The sequence below is a fragment of the Artemia sp. Qi Xiang Cuo genome, chromosome 9 (assembly GCF_049724085.1).
Source record: "Artemia sp. Qi Xiang Cuo chromosome 9, ASM4972408v1, whole genome shotgun sequence".
Classification (NCBI taxonomy): Eukaryota; Metazoa; Arthropoda; class Branchiopoda; order Anostraca; family Artemiidae; genus Artemia; species Artemia sp. Qi Xiang Cuo.
In genome coordinates this window covers 40975778-40998355 of record NC_142802.1, presented here as the reverse complement: position 1 = coordinate 40998355, position 22578 = coordinate 40975778, and the positions used below count along the sequence as shown (strand labels likewise).

At 34.6% G+C, this 22578-nt stretch overlaps 2 protein-coding genes across 3 annotated transcripts in view; one reads left to right on the top strand and one right to left on the bottom strand.

Moving 5' to 3' along the window:
* LOC148948655 (general transcription factor 3C polypeptide 3-like) overlaps positions 1–16603 on the top strand; it is a 117486-nt gene extending 100883 nt beyond the window's left edge. The window contains exons 13-15 of the mRNA XM_089094564.1: positions 7499–7612; positions 14329–14607; positions 16260–16603. Of these exons, the coding sequence (XP_088950690.1) occupies positions 7499–7612; positions 14329–14607; positions 16260–16499 (633 nt within the window). The 3' untranslated portion in view covers positions 16500–16603. The remainder of the gene's footprint in view (positions 1–7498; positions 7613–14328; positions 14608–16259) is intronic.
* LOC148948654 (xylulose kinase-like) overlaps positions 1–19951 on the bottom strand; it is a 31961-nt gene extending 12010 nt beyond the window's left edge. For both annotated transcript variants that reach the window (XM_089094566.1, XM_089094565.1), the window contains exons 1-2: positions 18681–19951; positions 526–699 (exon numbers count right to left, since the gene is read on the bottom strand). In XM_089094566.1, coding sequence (XP_088950692.1) covers positions 526–699; positions 18681–18804 — 298 coding nt within the window. In that variant the 5' untranslated portion in view covers positions 18805–19951. The remainder of the gene's footprint in view (positions 1–525; positions 700–18680) is intronic.
* Between the last annotated feature and the right edge of the window lie 2627 nt (positions 19952–22578).

The following is a 22578-nucleotide window of genomic DNA, read 5'->3' as shown; positions in this document are numbered from 1 at the left end:
CTAATTTAAATACTATGAGCTGTTCACTGTATAATAAAAGGACTTATCCCAATTTGAACTTTTATTTGTTTGCACTGAAAGGCAGAGTGGTCTTCGAAAATATACCTACGTCGTATAAATGGGGATGATAGACCAAGTAAGTGTATAACTGTAAATTCAGCAGCATTTTGTTTGCAACTGGAAGAAAGAAAAGATTGTGCCACTCTCATTAAAAATTCAGGTTGCATTTAGGCAGCATTAAAAAACTCAAGACTTTAAATGAACCGTGTTAATGAAACCTCTCAGCCATTGAACCAGAAATTATCTCTGACCCGGAAGTAATTATTCTATTCTGTGTAAATATAGTTTTTTTGAATTTGTGATACTTTAATTTATCTGCTGATGACGATCGCTGACGTATGTGGTCGAAATATCCAGAACTTTTTATATCTGTTCTTCACTGTCTAATAAAAGGATTTATCCTTATTTGCCCTTTTATTTGTTCGACTGTGAGCTAGAAAACAAGAAAAAAGAAAGGATGGATACCTGATGAATAACCCAGCCTTTCCGAGTAAAGCCTTAGCCTAATAGCTTGACTTTCAATACAAGCTCTTACATCCATTTCTGGGGTCGGGAATTTACTGATAAGATTACCATCTGGATCAAATCGATATTCTCCTTGTATATGGGGTGTAATCTCTGTCAAATCGTAATACAGACCTATAAGTAGGAAAAAAGCAAAACCGTCTTTAGTTTCTAATATATTTTTTAATGCTTCTTTCCGCAATTAACTAAAAAGAACCATTTTCCAAAAAAAAGTTTTTCTAAGAAAGCAAAGCAAAATTCAAACTTAAAACGAGAAGAAATACGATCATATAATACGTCAAATTCAAAACGAACAGAAATTACCACAAACAGGGATGGGGTTACCACCCCCTTAAACCTTCTAACACTTTGAGTGTCAATTATGCTTTCATAAAAAATACTAACAGCCAAAAAACAGTCACAATGCTGTTAATGGCTCAGAAAATAAGAGTGTCCACTGACATCTGGGCTTTATAGAAAACGATACGTGTTTCGAGCAGTCTGTTTTATTGTTGTTTTTTTCATAACTTCAAAAAAAGAAGAAAATAGTAATCAAGTCAGAGAAATTTAAAAAAATTCTTTTAAGGATACTTTTTTGTCAATATTTTTTTCTTAGTTGTATTTCACTCAAAAACAAGGAAAATTGATGCCACTCTTATTTGTTGTAATTTCTGTTCGTTTTAGAATTTTCAATTTTAGTTCTGTTAGTTTCAGTTTAATTTGATCATTCATAGTAATGTCTGTTCATTTTAAATTGAATTTAATTATACAGCTAAAGTTCAATTCATTCAGGTGTCATTTATTCATTCACAATAATTTTTCTTGATTTTCAGTTTTGTTTATTATATGACTTTATTTCTACTCGTTTTAGTTTTAATATCACTTTTTACTTTTTTCTGAACAATGTAACTTTTGGAGGATTCTTTCAAAATTAATTTTCGGTCCATTTTTTTTAACTGAAATAGTTTTAATAGGGGTTAATTTTGTGACTAATCGTATTTTTTCAGTTTTCCCTGCTGAACAATTTAAATATTAAATTATAATCTGAGTTTCAGATATAATTTGATATTTAGGCATAAATATTCAATCAGTCATAGTTTTGGGAAATCACTTTTTAATGCAAAATTTTTTATTAATAATTTTGAAAAAGCTTATTAAACTAATTAAAGGTCCCTTGTGTTTCAAGATTAATTGCTAAATAACTGGAACAAAGCGTCACACTTTAACGTAAAGAGCGAAGTATTGAAGAGGGGGCAACCTCTCATATACATAATAATTTCTGTTCGTTTTAAATTTTGATGTTGCTCTTTACTTTCAGTTGATTTTTTTTCTTTTTTAATTTACGTTCTGATCGGTTTTTAAATAATGCCAGGATATCCACTCCCTCTCCATGGAAAATCCCTTCCTCCCTAAGAAATTCCTCCGTGGAAAGATCCTCCCCCGTAACCCCCCCCCTCCAAAAAGTATCTGTACACTTCTCAATAGCCAATATTATATTTAAACAATGGGAAAAGTTAATAGTTTCTATCCCTTCACCAGGGGCCTTTGAGGGTTAAGTCATCCTCAAATACATAGCTATTAGATCTTCCGACCATGCTGAACAAAATGGCTATCTCAAAATTTTGATCGGAAGACTGGGAAAAATGGGCGTGGGGGGGGAGGCTAGCTGGCCTGCAACATTTTTGCTCACTTAAAAAGGCGCTAGAACTTTTGATTTGCGATCGAATGAGCCCCTTCTCGACCTTATTTGAAAACTGGTTCGGTATTTTAACCCCTGAAAAAAAAAAAAAAAAAACACGCATCCGTGATCTTGCTTCTGGCAAAAAAAAAAACAACAAAATTCCACATTTTGTATACAGGAGCTTGAAACATCTACAGTAGGTTCTTTGATATGATATATCTGACGGTTTGATATATCATATCAAAGACATTCACTAAGATCATTTGATGTTTTGGGGGTGTTTCCTTCCTTTTTCAATATTAGGCAAATTTTCTCAGGCTCGTTACTTTTGATGGGTAAAAATAAACTTGAAGAATTTATATATTCTGAATAAGCCTTAAAATTCAATTCTTTCGATGCATCTTGGTAACAACGAATTCTTTCGTTGTTACCAAGACTGTTTCTTAGAGTTTTGGTTACTATTGAGCCGCATGGCTCCGTACTTACAGTTTGCTACAACGAACTGTTGGACTTTTTACTATAATTTTGTGGTGTATGAAGAGGAGAATTTTCGATCATGCAAACTTTCGATTTTTTGCGGAGCTGAAGCCTTCCTAACCTTCAAATAAGCTTGATATACAGCCGTATCTAAGCCCACTATTTATAAAAGGAACGTTTTAATGTTCTAGTTTGTTCTAACTGTCAGTGTATCTAAATAAATAGATGTGTAGGTTATTTATAAGAAAAAACTCTGCTTTGTTATTGCCAAAAAATGTTCTAATGAAATTTTTTCAATAAAACCAAAATTCTTTCTAGAATTTTTGTTGTTATTTTAAATTTTCTTGGCCTTGACAAAATACCCAATAAGTTTAAAGCCAATCTAAGAGGAGAAATAAAAAATTTGTATTATGAGTCGACACTCCAGTTTTTCTTCTTTTTTTTTACGCTGATCTGCTTTGAAATTAAAAATCATGTAGACAGAGTTCAGTTAAAATCCTTAGGCTAAAGGAACCTTAATTAAGAGAACGTCTTTTAATAACAAATCAAAATTAAAGGGTGTCTGCAGGAGGGGGATCGAAACGGCTTCAGCCTTATAAAGGACCGAAAATAATGGAGATTTTCAACCCCCAACAAATACTTTACTGCGAAAAACTACTGTTATTCAAAAATCTAGACAAAATATTCAGATTTTGTCCATAATCGAAATAGCAATCAAAAATCTTAGCACAATTCTCAAAATGTTCTGCCCATCTCTCTCTAATTCTTTCCTTGTCGCTAATTGGGGCCTCATTCATATCTTTAACTGGGCCAAGTCCGGATTGACTAATCCCTCTCAATTTATTGACATGCCAGTATAATATTGTACTATTATGCCGTCTAGCTGCATCTTCCAGATCCTCGGCAATTTTATCCATGGCCTCCGCTTCACACCTCCTTAGTTCGTATTTTATTGCTTTCTCCACTTTCTTTACATTTCTTTTGTTTTCATATGATCTGTCACTCAGATAATTCTTGTACAAGTCCTTTATCCTTTCTATTAAACATAAAGCTTTTTCACTAATATTCTTAGCTGCAGTCCAAGCTTTCTTCCCTACGACACCTCCAGCAACTTCATAAATAACTTATGGGCGATTTTATGACCAAACACCGTGTTGGTTATATCTAGATTGTTATACCAACAAAATTGCAGAGGTCTGTATCCATTACTGTTTTCTTTTCCTACACCAACTTTATCTAGGCTAGAACAGCATATATCCCTGTTTCTACCAACTTGGGCATTAAAATCCCCTAGTAAAAACATCACATTGATGCCCGGGACCCTGTCTATTTGCTCCTGTAACTGTAAATAAAATTCACCTGAGTCACTTGTTTCTACACAAGTTGGTTCTGCAGGGGCGTATACAACTATGAGTGATACCCTGCACGTAACAGTCACAAAATAAGCGATTTGTGTTCTACCCTCAATAACTTCCCAGCCTAAATATGACTTCGCAGATTCCTTATTCATCATGAGCCCTACTCCCTGTCTATGTACCCCATCCTTCCTGATTTAGTAAAAAAATTCTATATCACCTGATTTCTGGCTTCCTACCCCTGGGATATGAGTTTCTGACACTCCTAATAAGTCCAGTTCGAATCATCTGAATTCTTCAGTCAAAATGTTGATACGATGGTCATTTTTTAACGTTGTAACATTCCAAGTTCCAATTTTCATGTTTGTTAAATCATTGAATTTATTTTGGCCTCGGGAAAAGCAATGATCCTGGATACCAGTGCAGGACGGGGATCGCTTATCTTCTCAAGTCTACACCGAAGTATATTAATTATTTAATTATATTCTATTAAAGTAACTTTATTTGGGTGATAATCTGGTCCTTGTAGGGGGTATGGGATACTGTCCTAAGGGTGATTAAAACTAGGGTAACGTTTCCCTAGGGTCGGCCTGACTAATTGAATGAAGCGTACCTGCTGGGGAAATCGAGAAGCATAAATAATGTTATATATAGATGTTTGGTATAATAATATTACTCTCACTAAACTCAACACACAACAGTGCAAGGTCTGGATTTATATACGCCATTGGGATTATTTGCCCCACAGAATAAACAGAACACCAAGGTATAATTATAAATCATAAAATATTTACGGGCCCTTACAATATTCCTAGGTATTCCTAGGTAAGGACTAGAGTTCACGCGAGAAAATCAAGAATGTATCAAGTTGCTAGATACCATAAAATATATCTTTTATACCGTAGGTCAACCACTTCATTCCGGACCACAGACGTACATAAGCAAGGAAGTGGTTGTTTCTCTATTTCCTTTCAAAGGCTACACATGCCAGGATGTGTGATTCTATTACGGTTAATTTCCAAATTTTTATCTTAGTAAAAACTAGTGTTTCCAAACTTTACATTTTGTATTTTACGTGTTAATATTTTTATTTTACTAAAATCAAATTCTGACTTAATCGGTCAGCTTACTTTAATATTCTGTTTGATGTGCTTGTTTTTCCAAATAAATGTATTTTGAGCTTGTTTATTAAAAGGTGTGCTTTTGTTCTTTAAAAAACGCAAATAAAAATGGGACCAAGAATCAATTCAGTCAGATTTGCTTCCTGATTGAAGTTTCTTTGGTTTAGAAATTTTAATTGAAGTGTTTTCATGGTCTGAAATTTTAAATCTGATTTGTATAAAAAAGAATGTTTCGCATTAAGAATCAATTCAACAACTTTAAAAAATTGTTCACCTCTATAAGCTCCCCTTGATCCCCTCAAGTCAAAATTTTAAATCGATATAATTTGAAATTGTTGATTTTGTTGAAATTCTCATTGCTGGGAAAACGGGTTTATTGGCAAATACTGTTTATACTAATATTCACTTGTCCATTAGTTCACTGCATGATAGTCAGCACAATACCCTTGGCTTAATAAAGAGTGATCAAATCTATTATATTCTTGTGTTATTTCCCTCCGGGGCAAAATAAAATGCTATAGCCCAGGGGTAAAGGCACCAAATCATGCAAATAGCCCAGAAAAAGAGAGACTTGATGCACATATTTTACTCGAAAAGTTACATTCACTATTTATCAAAGGAAGCTGGAGACACAGCGTATAAACTACTGGTCAAATAGAGTCGGAGTTTACGCACTGTTAGCCAGACGTGGTCGGAGACGGGTTGTGTATAGTCAGAGATCGAGTCCCTGCACTTTTTCACCTACTTGTTACCTTTTTCGTGCTATGTCGCTTTGTGGGTCCTTTGGATGGAAACAAGCGATATTTAGATAGAGTGAAAGTTTTATTGTTCACTTTTAGTATTAGACTAATTTTCAGAATGGAGAATAATAGAAATTACAAAAATAAAAAGGAATTATATGCAATTGTTCCGCGTAAAAATATAGCAAACATTAAAGCATATGCATATTGCTATTATAGAAAATCAGCTGAATATAAAAAGTTTTTAATTTTTCTTGAAACGAATTCGTCATTCGTTCATCTCATTCGTAAATTTAATTAAAAAGGTGTAAAAGTTGTAAGGATATTAAATAAAAAAAAACGACGATGTACGGTTGTAAACCTCTCATTTTTCAAAAATATTTAAATATCATAGAAGTTGTATTATTGGATTTAAGCTACAAACTAGTATTTAAAATAAAAATAATATAAACATTAGTATATGTAATATTAAAAAAACTGATACAGAGCTTTCAATCCCTGATTCGTTGGAAGTATTCGAATTCAGTTCACTGAGAATATTTAGATAGCTGGAAGTGGTGTTGTTTATTGTCAGCTATATATAATCTTTACAGATGAGGTATATGTTCATAAACCAAAATTATACCTTATGATAAAATAATGATAATTGTTATAATTTTTTTTAAAGCTGTGTAAGAACGGACACATGCCTAAATAAACAAGTCTAACCAGATACCGTTTTAGTATTCAATGCTTATGCGGCGAGCCAAGATTTGACTTGCTGCTAGGGACCTGTGTTAGTTGTTGAAATGTCGGCATACTACAGTCTGTGTCGGATTTTCCAGGAATGGGAAGCGCCTGGGACCTTTTTGGGGGTTTATTTCAGGTGAAAATGGTACAGACATTTTATTAAACAAGAATCTATGCAATTGAGTTTAAAATCATCCGTAATTTATTAGCTTGAATTCTCAACAACATTTTTACACATCTTAACAGTCTTTGCCTAATAAGTAAAGAAAATTACAACTGAAATTACTTGTCAAATATTTATAATATAACAACAGCGAAATCTCTATTAAATATATGAAATGTCAAAGTAGAAAGATTTAAAATAGATCTATTATTACAACCGTTTATAATTATGATACATTTGAAATTTTGGTTCTTATGGATTGAGGCTAAAACAGGTGACATTGAAAGAGGATATAGAAAACTGCAAAAGGCATGTTTCTAAAAACTGTTGAAGAGGAGGTATAAACAGGAATTGTCTAGATGTTTATGTAAAGATTAAAAACTGAGGAGATCTATACATTTAGGTCTTTTGTTGTTTGGAAAACGACCTAATTAGAATTATATTTTATTATTAATTGTTCTTTAATATTTGAAATTGGGGGGGGGCAAAGGATTTATATAGTTGAAATTTTCATAGTTGCGATGGATAGTCAAGGATCGGACATTTCTATGTTACTTGCTTTAATCTTTTTTTATAATAGTTCTAACAAAAACTAAAAAAACTGAATGTTGATTTTTTTTAAAGTACCAATGTCTCATTCTGACTGTGCTCATACCCCCGTTTTACAGGCGAAAATGATTGTTGCTTCTTATTTGAACAAAGATCAGCAACCTTTGTTCAATAGGGCTAGAGGTCTTCTTGAAAATCCTGACTCCAATGCAGCTTGGAATTTCTTTAACCTTGTAAGTAACTGCGTTCTTTTGTTTTCGTGTTTTGTGCTACATGCACCTGTGCTTAATTACATGACTGATATAAAAAGAACTGCTGTAAAAGAGATTTTTTAATAGCAAAGTTTTGAAAAATATTCTTTGAAAATGTTTGAATTTTATAACTAGTACTACTAACAACTCACCGCAGCACCAAGCCACCTGAGGCCAACACAGCTACGCACGCTCCTCCTCCACCCCAATCTATTCAAAGCCTCCCTTTTTACACCCGCCCACGAAGATTTCATTTCCTTTTAATCTTTCTTTTTGAAATCCTCCCACCCCAGACGAGGACGACCTGCTTTCCGTTTAGCCCTAGACGGTTGGCCCAAAAAAACAATCTTCGGCCATCTGCCTTCCTTTATCCGCACAACATGCCCTAGCCACCTCATCTTTTCTATCATTATAGCCCTAGAGAGCGGTATTGAACCACATTTTTCGTATAGCCTATTGTTTGAAATACGGTCAGTCAGCCGGGTACCCAGGACAATCCTTAAGTAATTTCTCTAGAAAACATCTAGGAAATTTTCACCCAATTTTCGGAGCGCCCATTCTTCAGAGTCATATTTGACCACTGTCATAACTATATCTTCTTATATTCTAATCTGTGTTTGCAGACTTATCTCCCTATTCTTCCAAACTTTTTTCAAACATCAAAAAAAACCATAAGCCATGTCCATTCTACTTTTAACATCTTAACTGCTCCCACCGTCTTTACTAATAACACTACGAAGGTAAATGAAGCTGCCCACCTGATCAATCTTTTCATTACCCAACGTTAACTTTTCATCTTCACTAATTCCTAGCCTTAGTGACATAGTCTTCGTAACATTAATTTTCAAACCTATTCTAGCACCCTGAACTTGCGAAGCCTCTAAAACTTAATTCATTTTGCTCACACTTTCATCTAGGATGCTTAAATCATCAGCATAATCTAAGTCAAGGAGACTTTATCTTCTCCATTTGATTCCGTGGTGTCCCATTGCCTTTTTTGTGTTCCTTATGACAAAGTCTATCAAGATGATCCATATAAATGTGGATATAACACAAACCTGCTTAACTCTTGATTTAAGACAAAGCCTGCTACTAACCTCATTTCCTATCTTAACCGCAGCAGTGTTATTCTCGTACATAGCACTAATCACTTTAATGTATTTGTCTGGTATACCATACAAGGATAAAAGCTCTTCTATCAACAGAATCAAACGCTTGCTCATAATCTATAAAACTGAGGACCAAAGGTGTTTGAAAACTCAGGCACTAATGAATTATTAACATAAGAGTGAAAATTTGGTCGACAGATCCTCTACCTTTTCTAAAACCGCACTGTTCTTCTCTTAAAACTTTGACTACGGCATCTCTCAGTCTAAAAAGTATCATATTACTAAGTAATTTACTACCTACAAAGACCAGACTAATGCCTCGATAATTACCACACTCACTTTTATCACCTTTCTTTTAAAGTGGATTAATTAAGGTTTTCCTAAAATCGTTAGGTACTTCCCCTTTTTCAAAAATCATATTCATAATCTTCAGTAACTTATTTCTAACCTCAGAGCGACCATATTTAAGAAACTCATTTACCACCCTATCAGCACGTGGAGCCTAAATTATTTTTTAATCCTTTTAGTACTGTTGCTAATTCCCCCTCACAACACAAATCTTCCTTCACATCCAAGGTATCACAAACTTTTTTATTTTCCTCTATATCTTTTCCTGCAACTCCATCTCGGTTAAGCAAATTCTCAAAATGTTCGGCCCATCGCTCTTTAGTTTTTTCCTTATCGCTAATTACGGCCGTATTCCTATCTTTAACTGGGCCAAGTATGGATTGGCTACTCCCTCTCAATTTGTTAACATGCCAGTACAATATTTTACTATTAAGCCGTCTAGCTGCATCTTCCAGATCCTCGGCAATTTTATCCATGGCCTCCGCTTCACACCTCCTTAGTTCATATTTTAATGCTTTCTACACTTTCTTTACATTCATTTTGTTTTATATGATCTATCACTCAGATAATTTTTGTACAAGTCCTTTCTCCTTTCTATTAAACATAAAGCTTTTTCACTAATATTTTTAGCTGTAGTTCTAACTTTCTTGCCTAAGACACCTTCAGCAACTTCACAAATTATTTTTCTAAAATTATCCCAACCATCTTCCACAACGGTATAATGAATATCACGAGAATGAAATAGGATCTTGGTTTACGGTTTGGAGGAGCGAAAATACTTGAGGTGCAACTTCCACAACGGTATAATGAATATCACGAGAATGAAATAGGATCTTGGTTTACGGTTTGGAGGAGCGAAAATACTTGAGGTGCAACAGTGTGGTTTCTTTCATTAATGTATCATAATTGAATAAAAAGGTGTAGTGTATCAGCAAAAAGTAAACAGTGATTTTAAACGTGAAGTGTGAAAGAGTAAAAAAATATATCCTCTAATACGTTAAGCCTAAAACGAGCAAAAATTATCATATATGAAGAAATCAAACTCAAAAGGACCGTAAATTGCAATCAGTGTTTCAGAATAAATAGAAAACTGTGACTAAAAACAAACACAAACGACTGAAATTAAGAGTCTGGCTGCCGTCCCCTCTGTGTTGTACCCTGAGGCTGTCATGTTTGTTTTCTTTTACTCAGCGTTGCAAAATTTAATTTTTTCTATTACTACATTTCTTTACTCCCTAATAATTGTCATGACTATAGAAGAATTTTTTTTGCTTCGCTGTTGTAAGACCCGGAATGGTTGTCTGTTATGATTCTTGCCTTCCTCTGCAAATAATACAGAAACCAAAATGAGACTATTGAAGTTGTAAAGAGTAATCTAGCCAAATATCCCTTACAATATTCAGTAGTCAAAACTGCTAAAACGTTCGCCTTTTTTGCATAATTCTTTATTCGATCATAATCCTTTCTGTATTGATAAATGAAATTTTATTCTACGGGAGGGGTAGCCCTGTGCCATTTAAGTGTCATATTTACATTGTATGTAAGTGAATATGCAAGTTTGGCCCTCATGTACCTTCATATAGATTCAATGCTTAGGATTTTTTTGAAATAAGGGGAAAACTATGTAAAAAAATATATCACAACCACTCGGTGCCGAACAACAGTTTAGCGCAATCGGTCTTAGAATATCTTAAAAATTCAAAAGAGGATCTCGGCCAAGTTCCATCTTACTACAAAAGGCTTAGTTTTTTTGTCTATTGCTATGCATTCTAAAAGAGTTGAACAATTGGGCTGAAACCTTACTATTGGGTTGGAGGGGGAGGGTAGTAACATATCGAGCTTCGTATAAAGTGCTTATAGCCTGTATAACCCCTCTGGAACATCAAGGTTCCAAAGGGGGAGGGGGTCTGTTGTAGAAAACAGGAGGGCTAAGAGATTCGTTTGTATGATTTATACATGATTAACTCTTGATACTTCTTATCGTTAATTAGTTGGGTTTTTTTTTCCATGAATGCTACTGCTACTACTACTACTAACTACTCACTGCAGTGACATGCCGCCTCAGAGTGGCCTGGTCATCAAGTTAATGAGCTTTGTTTATAAAATTAAAGAGCCCTTGACAAAAAACAAGCCCGCACATGACCACTGTTATCCAACATTCTCATCTTAGCTTCAAACATTCTAATCTTATTTCGAAGACTTATCTTCTTATTCTCCAAACTTTTTTTAAATGCGAAAAAACATCCTGCGCTTTGGTTATTCAACTTTTACATCTTCACTGCACTCATAATAATTCACTAATAATACTACCCAGATAAGTGAAGCTATTCACCTGGTTGGCTTTCTCCTTATTTAGTCAACTAATTTACCCTCATTCATTCCTAGTCCAAGTCACTTAGCATTCTTAACGTTAATTTTCAAGCCTTTTCTTTCAGCCCCCCCCCCCCAAACTCTCTAAACCCCCAAATATTCATTTATTCATTTCTCTTGCATTTTATCTAGGCTATAAAATAAAAGTTCAAAATAGGGATAAAATTTTTAATCGACAGTGTATAAAAATTCACAAAAAATACCAGATATTTCGGTCACATATACAGTGACCGTCATCAGTAGTAAAACTACTGATGACAGTTTTACTACTGAGGTCATGTATATGTGACCGAAATATCTGGTATTATTTTGTGAATTTTTATACACTGTCTATTAAAAGGAATTTTATCCCTATTTTGAACTTTTATTTTATCTTCATGGAAAGGCAGTGTGGTCTCCGAAAATATCTACGTATTATCTTGGCTACCTCAAACAATCTGCAAAATATTAGTCTAGGAGATTTTTATCGTCTCACTTAATATCATATTCTCCTATAGCCATGGCCAAGTTTTTTGGCCATAGTCAATCAAAATGATCCCTATAAACGGGGATAGAACATAACGCTAATTAACTCTTTCATTCAAAGCTTTATTCCTTACACCCCCTTATGAAGTTCCAATTCGCATTAAGTTCTTTTCGTGACTTCTTCTTACCAAGCTTTTGGACGACTTGCTTTTCGTTTGACCCCTGACAGATGGCCAAAATTTGTCATCTTTTGCCCATAAAATGTGGCTATGCCATCGCGTTAAGGAGCATTATTTTTGAAAGTAAAGAGACACTTGGCAAAAAAACAAAAAAAAAAAATACCAAGAAACCCAATGCATGGGGATAACCCCTTTTTTTTATTATAACCCTAGATAGTTCCATCAAACCACGTTTTTAGCATAGCTTATTGTTTGATGTTCAGTCAGTCAAACGACCCGAAACTATCCTTAGACAATTCCTCTGGATAATATTTAGCAAATCTTCCTCAGCTTTTCGTAAGGCCCACAAATCAGAGCCACACATGGTCGCTGTCATTACCTTGGCTTCCAATATTCTAATCCTATTCGTTGGACGTATAATGATGTTATAAATCTTTTTTCATTATCACCCATTCTTTGTGAAACTTTCCCGATTTCTTCTCTCCTATTTTTTCGGTGGCTGGGTATTAAACACCACAACACCCACTCTCGGGCTCCAGACTTAAGTTTCGGGTTGGCTAACTCAAGATTGTTGGCAACAGAAGGAAATACAATTATAAAGAGTTGTGTAATTCGTCTTTTGTGACCATTCCGTCTTAAACCTTTTTGGGTTCAAGGTTCAAGGTTTTATTATTAATACCATATTTACACAAGATATTAAATTCCCGACAGAGAGAAAACTCGACAGAGTCGGGAACAAAAAACACATAGATTTAAATTAATTGTACCTCTACTAATATTTTAGTTAAAGAGATTTAAACCAAAATCTTCAATTTTCTATTTCAAACTACCCTTAAAAATAAAATACAAAACAATAGATAACTCACCTTTCCAGACTCCTCAACCCACCAAAAAAATAAATAAAAAAATTAAAAAAAAACAAAAATTACTAACTTCATTCAACTCATATGGGTTAAATCAGCTTTTAAAAAAAGGGAGATATTTCATGTACGAGATCGATTCTTTCATCTTTTTTTTGTAAAATTTTGTTGTTTTTTTCTGCTTTGATACCGCAATAGGAAAATTATGCAACTATTTGGATTAGATGATGTTTTTAAAGGTTGCCGAGGCGAGTAGAAAATCACCAGAAATTAGTTATTGTCAACAACTACCATTTCATGATCTTGAATGTATGCTGTTTTCATGACTGTGTAATATTTTGTTCAGCGTCTTGCAATTTTTTTTTTGTCCTTCTTTTCCCTGTCTTAACAGTTTTTTTAATATTTTGCTGATTTTCTTTTATAGTTTGCTTTGTTTTTGTCCACCACTATTATACTTTCCTTTACTTTAACGTTACAACACCCAACAGGTGTAAGAACACTAAACTTAAAATTCACCATCTCATTAACATTCATCCTACATCGTTTTCGTACTTTTTCTTCTTCCTGTTTGATTGTTTGGAGGGGCTAATGCATAATATTCATGCATCTCCAGGTCTTGTGGAACCTTTTTTTTTTTGTTTTTTTTTTTTTTTTTTTTTTTTAATTTATTTATACTTTGGAGCCTGAACAGAGAATTGATGCTCACAAACTATTTTATTACTCATTTTATGAGGGTCAGGGCTTAGTCGAGTCCAACACCACGATGTCGCTTCGGTTATTTTGGGCTTCAGCTGTTGTGGCCTCATTGTTGCACAATTTGCATCTGACAAGCGTAACTAGGCATGCAGCTTAGATCCTTGAGGTATAAAAAAATATTTTGGTTTAACTTTAGGAGTGAAGTTCTTGCAAAGGCTAGAGAGAAGTTAAAGGGCTAGACAAACGAGGAATTTCCAAACTAAAACGGCGGTATTTACTGAATATGGTTCATATATTACAGCTTCTGATGCAGAAATTATGTTCTTTTTAATGTTCATTTAGAGTGTTTTTTCTGACTTATTTAATTCGGAGAAATTAATTCAACAGCACTTTCATTTTATTTTCAATTCAAATAATCTTGTCACGGAGGTATAGGCCCATTGCTTTGTACTTGGAATACTAAATTGAACTAGTGCTTTTTGTTGCAGTGTCCGTGGTTTACAACATTTTTCTCAGAAGCACTGTATTCTTCAAAAAACACCAGCTAATCTTTTCTACCCATTCCCTTTCAAGCGCTAAAACAAAACAATGCGTCTGTCCAACACTAAATGTTCTTTGTCTCTGAGTATTTTTACTTAGTGCTTCTTCCTCAATAGAATTATTGATTTTAGCTTTGCTCTCAATGTCCAGATTTCCGATTAACTCGATCTTTGGTTCGATACACAACTGCTCATCCAGACAGTAAACAAGCAGTTATACTCTGTGGAAACTCCTCACTGATGGCAGGAACGTATAAATACGCCCTCTCCGAATATTTTAAGGCTTTGAAGATGGATCCAGATAATCCACTGGTTCTTCTTTTGATTGGATGTACACATCTGCATATTGCGTGTCAAAAGCACACCACTAAGAAGAAGAGTCTCATTGCCCAAGGTCTTTCCTTTTTAAAGGTAAAAGAATCTATTTTCTTATTCTTTCATATATTGCTTGTCAGAGTGTTGTCTATAAAGGTTAGGTTAACAGTTGCAGATTCAGGATTGGAGATAACTAAAGGGTAGCTTGGAATTTTTTTGGGTGTCTATTCTCTTTTTTAACTCAACAGATTTTTAGAAGAAGGTGGGGCAGGTAGAACTTTTAACTTCAGGTAGATGGGTTTCTCTTTGAAACATTTTCAGAAAATTGCCATTATGTCTAAAAGAAATTGTAGGGCTAAATGACTTTAAGGTAATGTGTCTTAAAGTATACTTTAAAGTTAACACGAATGTTACATATACCTAACTTAAAGCAAGGATTAATAGTTTACGTTTACAAAATTGGTTACGACCTTCCTCTTTACGGCCCTACTTACAGCTACTAAAAGTTCGTCTTGGCCCTAAATTTCCCGGGGCCAACACAGCACACAAACGTAAAGTTTCTTGGCTATACTTACCTCAGTAGTCACCACTCCTCGCGAGAAAAGTCCTTATAACAGGCAGGTTTAAAAAGTCCCGCTTTTTAGAAGTTTTAGACGTAAGTTCACTGCCTTGTCAAAAGTCACTGAATTCAGCTCCCCCCCCCCCTAGAGTTTTGTATGTAGCTTCACTGCCTTATGTGGTAGTAAACTGAATTTCCAAGTTGATCTTGGCTGCTATATCATCCTCACTGTAAATCTAACTGCTGATGCGCTTCAAACCCCAACTAGTTGAAGGTCTTCATCTTGCTGTATAGATGGTAAAGTGAGCTTATTTGGGAATTGCTTTTCTCTTTGTCGATGTTAATGACGGGCCTAGAATTCTTTGCTCTATAAATCATTGTGTTTTAATAGTACCTATAACCTCTGCTTTTACTCTAGTCAGATTCATTATAATAACGAAATTGAATGGAGAAAGTACATAATCTCAAAAACGGAAGCCGCCATTTTGAAAAACTTGAATGTTGCCTTACTGGTTTTAATGTACTATTGCCCTTTTTTTGTAACGCTATAATCATTTTCACAGTTTTGGAGGTATTTTGGTATTACTTGAGTTTTTTTCCGCAGACGATCACCCTCAATTAACGAGCGTCCTTTAGTAATCTATAAAGCTCTATAATATTGGAAGCAACAGCTTTGTTTTAATGGGTTTGGAGGTCACTAGCAGATTGTCGTGACTACAGCGGCGGCGCTGGCCTCGTATTTTCATAATTTTACAGGAGAGTGAAAACTTCTTAGTTTTTCTTTTTTCAAAAAAGAAGAGAGTTTATTCGAGTGTTTAAACGTGAAAAACGTGTATCGAGCACCCAAATAATATGGGTTCAGTTTAGCATATTTTGAATAGCAGTTTGTAGTGTTATTTATTTTTGAAAAGAAATTTACGCTTAGATTCGAGATAAATAAGTAGATATCTTTTGGGAATGAAACATCAAAAACACATAGTCAAAGTTAAAATAAGACTAAAAAACACAGTTTTAAATAACATCTTTATACATATTTGAGTAATATTATTAAATGGTATTTTCTTTCTAGGCCTATAGTGATTTATGTGGCTTTCGACAGAAATTAAAAATAAGGCTAACGAAACATGGTTTTAAATAAGATCTGAATGTGTTATTAGCAATATTATTAACTGTTTTTTTTTTTTACTAGGCTTATAGTGACATACGTGGTTTTGGACAGGAGACAACGTATAATATTGGTCGTGCTTATCATCAAATTGGAGCGTTGCATTTGGCCTTACATTATTACCGACTAGCACTTAAAGAGCCTCCAGTATTACCGACAATGGACCTATCACGAGAGATTGCTGCTAATATGGTAGTTCTGTATAAGAGTGTAGGTGCTCGTGATTTGGCGTTATACTATGTTACGAAGTATCTAACAATTTAGATTGATTTTTTCGACATAACAAGTTTTGTATGTAATTTTTCGAGTTTATTTTTGAAATAAAGAAAATTATTTGCTGAAAATGGATTTTATGACGCCGTGAGTATTCTGTATGAAAGAGCTTTATATTGAATTTATAATAACTATTCGAATTATTTTGTCGTTCTGTTTTGTGCAACATTACTATTAAAATGATATCAAATTTTCGAAAACTCACATAACTTTTAAACAGTGAAAAACTTTCCAGCTCTTATATTAATATGTGAGCAAGCTCATATGTATGACTCGAATAAATTTTTTTCTATCAATGTCATGTTTTAAGTGCAGGGTGAACTAGATTCTGTTGCGCACAAAGGGAGGTACTCCCCTGCGATCTTTGGTAACCTTTGTCTGCTTATGTTTAACCACTTTTTACCTGTATATGCTTTAATTTCATTTGGTTTTCGTTTGTCTTTTATCGTTCAAACATAAAATATATTTATCAAAAAAGTAATGTATGTATAAAAGTCGCAGAAGCCCACAAAAGTAAACTCTCAGTCTGAGACGTCTGTATCACTTTGGCGATTGTTTGGGCCTCTGTTAAAAACCACCAGGTTTGTACGGAAGCCCTTGCAAGTAACCACCCACTTTTTCACTTGGTGGTGCCGATCACCTTGTTTGAGGAGTCTCTCGAGCTTGCAGACCTTAAAGTGACAACCTACTTTATTATGTCGCATTACAAAAAAAATAACTTAAGGGTAATATATGCTGGCCTGCGAGATACCTGCTCTGACCATTTCTTAAAAATGAAGCTTGTATGTGTTTCTGCACGGTGTTCTTATCCATGAGGTGAGTGGGAATTCTGATGGTGAAGAGTGTTTTATTTTGACCAATTTTTTCCAGAAAATTCATCAAGAAGTTGTTTTGTTGTTTTTTTTTGGGGGGGGGGGGATTCTGACTCCCTTTCACTACTCGTTTCGAAAAGGTTTAACAGCATACTGTTCTACACGACCGTGTCTTCAGTATCTCAATTTAAGGTTTCAAATTATAATCTGTGCATTCCCCTCCCTTCATTGTGTGTTGGTTCCAGTTGTATGCTGACGGAAAAGGTAACGCCGTTGTGTGGCAGCACGATATCGAAACAGTGGTGTAATATTTAAGGGGTTTTAAATGTTTTGAAGTGATTGGCTCTCTCAAAATTGTCAAACTGCACAAATTTAGTCCTTTGTAGGCTAAAAATGTTTTATGACAAAATAGTGGGAAAAGAGATTTGACCTGAAAATGCTCGTTTAAATGAGCTCTCATCTAAGTTTTTATGATATCCGGTTCCATATGATTACCACTGGAAAAGAAAAGAAAATTAAGAAAAAAGAAAACAAAAGCAAGAGAGGCTGTGAAAGAAGAATCCAAAATATTTGTTATTGTATGAAATGGTAGGATTTTTATTGATAACTGACAATTTCTTTAATGGGCTACTCTCTTCTTTTATGTCAAGCGAACTTTCTTGTGCAAATTTTAGGTATATCTAATACTGATGAAAGTAAAATATTCCCTATCAGGGTAAGTAGCAGAATATTTTTTACACTACCTTACCCCACCCAATTTTTTCTGATTAACAGCGGACAGTGAATACTAATTTTTATGAGTTCGCTAACGGGTACACATATGGTAATAAGGTGATGTAATAAAAGAATTAGGTGAATTAGTTCCTCGACTGTCCTTTAAGATCTTAAACACGTACTTTGAGACAGTTTAACTATTGAAAATGTAGTATTTTAGTGAAGTAGCATATAGCATCCATTTTCGTATAGGACAATTTTAGGACTTGCGCTCCTAAAGCGCAATTTAAGGACTTGCGCTCAAGCTTAAAGGGTTACTACTACTGCTGCTCCAACTCACTGCAGCACCAAGCCACCTGAGGTCAAAATAGCTAAACGAGCTCATCCTCCACCCAAATCTATTCAAAGGTTCCCTCTTTACATCCTCCGAGTAAGTTATAATATCCTTTGAATCCGTTCCTACGATTTCTTCCTGCCCTATTCGTGTACGACCTGCTTTTCGTTTGGCCCTGGAATGATAGCCGAAAAGGATGAAATTTGGCAGTCTTGTCACCCTCCAACCGCAGAGCGTGCCCTAGTCATCTCATTCTTTACCTCATGATAGCCCTAGAAAGTGGTATAAAACCAAATTTTTTGTGCAGCTTACTGTTTGAAATATGGTCAGTCAAAGGAGTAGCCAGACCAATTTGCAGAAAATTCTTCTGGAAAACATCTAACAAATCATCCTCGGTCTTTCGATTCGTCCACGTTTCGGAACCATACGGAACCATTACTTTTCAGCATGGAGTTATCTTTTCCTTCTCCGCAGCTAGCGAGGCACTGGAATATGATAGAGGGTTGTTTAAAAGTTCATTTATAAGGAAAATCTATATATCTACGTGTTTTTATAAGTACCGAAACATAATTTCAAACCTAAAATGCATATTTTAATAAATTCCATCTTCATATACAAGTTGGTGAATGGGGTCATAATACTACTACTAACAACAACTCTCCGCAGCACCAAACCGCCTGAGGCAACCACAGCTACGCACACTCATCCTCCATCCCAATCTATTCAAAGCCCTCCTCTTTACACTCTCCAATTTCCTTTAAATCTTTCCTTACAGGATCATCCCACCCCAACCGAGAACGACCTACTTTCCATTTAGCCCTGGACGGTTGGCCTAAAAGGACAATCTTTGGTAATCTGTCATCCTTCATCCACAGAATGTACCCTAGCCATCTTAACCTTTCTCTCATTATAGCCCTAGAAAGACTGAACCACACGTTCCGTACATAACTTTCAGCCCTCCCCCGGGGACTTTTGGGGATTAAGTTATCCTAAAAGACATAGGTACTATATTTTCGACCATGCGGAACAAAATGGCTGTCTCAAAATTTTGATTGGGTGACCATGGGAAAAAATGAGCGTCCGAGGGGGCCTAGTTGCCCTCCATTTCTTTTGGTCACTTGAAAAGGGCACTAGAACTTTTAATTTCCGTTTCAATGAGCCCTTCCACGATATTCTAGGACGACTGGGTCGATACGATCACCCACGGGGAAAAGAAAAAACAAACACGCATCCGTGATCTTTCTTCTGGCAAAAAATACAAAATTCTACATTTTTGCAGATAGGAGCTTGAAACCTCTACAGTAGGGTTCTCTGATACGCTGAAATTGATGGTGTGATTTTCATTAGGGTTCTATGACCTTTAGGGGGTGTTTCGCCTTTTTTCGAAAATCAGGCAAATTTTCTTAGGCCCGTAACTATTGATGGGTAGGACTGAACTTGATGAAATTTATATATTTGAAATCAGCATTAAAATCTTATTTTTTTATGTATCTATTGGTATCAAAATTCCGTTTTTTAGAGTTTCGGTTACTATTGAGCCGGGTCGCTCCTTGCTTACAGTTCGTTACCACGAACTGTTTGACAATATTGTCTTCAGTTCGATGGGAAACTATCGCCTCTGGAAAAAAAAACTTCACCCCTGGGGAAAAAAAAACAACAAAATAAAAACGCATCCGTGATCTTTCTTATTGCAAAAAATACAAAAGTCCACATTTTTGCAGGTAGGAGCTTCAAACCTCTACAGTAGGTTTCTTTGATACGCTGAATCTGATGGTGGGACTTCCATTAAGTTTTTTTAACTTCCACGGGGTGTTTCTCCCTTTTTTCGAAAACGAGGGAAATTTTATCAGGTCCTTAACTTTTGATGTGTTGGACTAAACTTGATGAAACTTATAAATTTGAAATCAGCATTAAAATCTTATTCTTTTAATGTATCTATTGGTATGAAATTTCCGTTTTTCCGAGTTTCAGTTACTATTGAGCTGGGTCGCTCCACACTTGCAGTTTGTTGCTACGAACTGTTTGACAATATTAGCTTCAGCTCGGTGGGAAACGCCATTGTAGCTATATTTTAATTAAATATTTAGTTGTTTTTTTTGTTAATTTAGGTCGTATTTTATGTAATGCGGTCTGGGCGGCCCCCTCCCATAAGTGATTGTTGTAGTCTCCATAATTTTGTTACTAACCTTATATTTACATCTTATTTTGGTACATTTCATTATGATTAACTCAACTTCACTTCTTGAGTGTGGTGGCTATAAGACACAAGTACCATAGTAACAGAGCAAACATTAGTTTGATCTGATTTTGATTTAGCTTTTTTCACTTATATTGAGTCGGGAGGGGTGCTTTAATAAATTTTTCCCCCGAATCACCAACCCCCGGAACGACTTTTTGATGGAGTGGGGGGGGGGGCTGCAGTCAATGTTGTTGGTCAAATATTATAGAAACATCTTAATAAAATAACAGTAGTACTACAAAATGTATTTTCCAAATAACATGGTAGCTTTTTTTTTAGCAATCCACCCACCCTCAGATGGTTGCCGGTATAGTTCTAGGATATACAAAAAAAAAAAAAATGGAACAAGGTAATTATTACTTCATATTTGCGGTAATTTTCTATTAATCAGTGTTTCATGCTTCCTTCCATTGTTACCCACATAGGCTATATTGGAATATATTCAAATAATCTTTGGTGCTTACATGTTATAGTGACAACACCAAAGAAGTGAAGTTAGTTTAATCATTTTTAGATATACCAAAATTTTAATGAAAATAATATACTTTATTAAAATAAAAAAATTATGGAAAATACAACACAGAATTGTGGGAAGCAGGACGGCCAGAACACATCATATTTAATACTTAGATTAGCCACCTCTATGTATTAAATATTTAGTTAAAATATACGCCCAAAATTGTTTCTCTCGCTCATGCTAAGCTGATTATCTTCGAGTGAAGACAGAGAATCGATTTCATTACAGATCAAGAACAAAGTGTAGTCTCAATAACACGTAAGTACCTAACATACTAATATAGTAATTATATTGAAATATTAGCGGAAATTGTTTCATCAGGTCAAGAATGTGACAATAATTTATTGATTTCACTTTTGTTGCTTTGACATTAAGAACAAACTCTTGATAAGAAATAGGTTGAAAAAAAATCAAACAAACAATATCTACAAAGTAAGTTTCTCAAATAGGAGTATAACCAGTCTAGGCATTAGATCCTATTTTAGCAGTAGTGATTACTATACAGTAAAAAGCGTGAATGGCAAATGTATAAGTATATTTATTTTTTTGCAAGCTAACTTTCAAAAGATTGCCCGTGATTCGGTATAATTTGAAAATAAATGAATTAAGAAGATTCTATCGTTTCCATGCTACGTTTTCATTACTTTTTTGTGGATTGGTAATAAATTCACATAGATAAATTAATGAAACGTATATAAATAAATTATATTCGGATTTGTTAAACAACCTTGAACAAAACAATATCCAAAGATATAATTTCCATTTTACTGTAATCAAATACAACGAATGGGACATCCAAGATTAGATACTTTTAGAATTGTCTTGAGTTTCGCTTTATTTTATTATTCCGTTTTTATTTCCCGTGATGAAATTGTTTAAATCACTGAGTCCCATAAATTAAATAGAAGAATATTACAAAGTAGTCTATTCAAGAACTTTGCCTTGTCTTTTTGTCAGACTGTAACTGTAAGGCAAAACTGCATTTTGTTAAACCACCCATAACCACCTGCTCTAAAGGCATTACATTCACCCTTCATGACGAATCCGCCTTTATTTCTTTGAATGAGACATAGCGAAGTAGAGCCCATCTAGAGGTAACAATTAATGCTTTTTCAAGAAAGTTTACATTATTTTGTACAGTAAATTCAAAGCAATTTTAAAAATCTGGCACGGCGAATAAATAGATCTGAAGCTAATGAACAATATGGTATAAAAATCTTGTCATTTCGGTTGAAATAGTAGCTTCAGCTTAGTCGCAAAATTCCATATTAAAAAAAAAAAATATTTCTTTAAAAAAACTGTGAAGCAAATTTAAAAAAAGTAATGCTGTGAATTCATACAGTTAAATCTCAGCTATCGAATAATCCCAGAATTTTTACCTTTCGTCGAAACTTGAAGACGGTACGCGATATATTAAAAATTGGCCAAAAACATGCTTGGTAAGCTTAAACCTT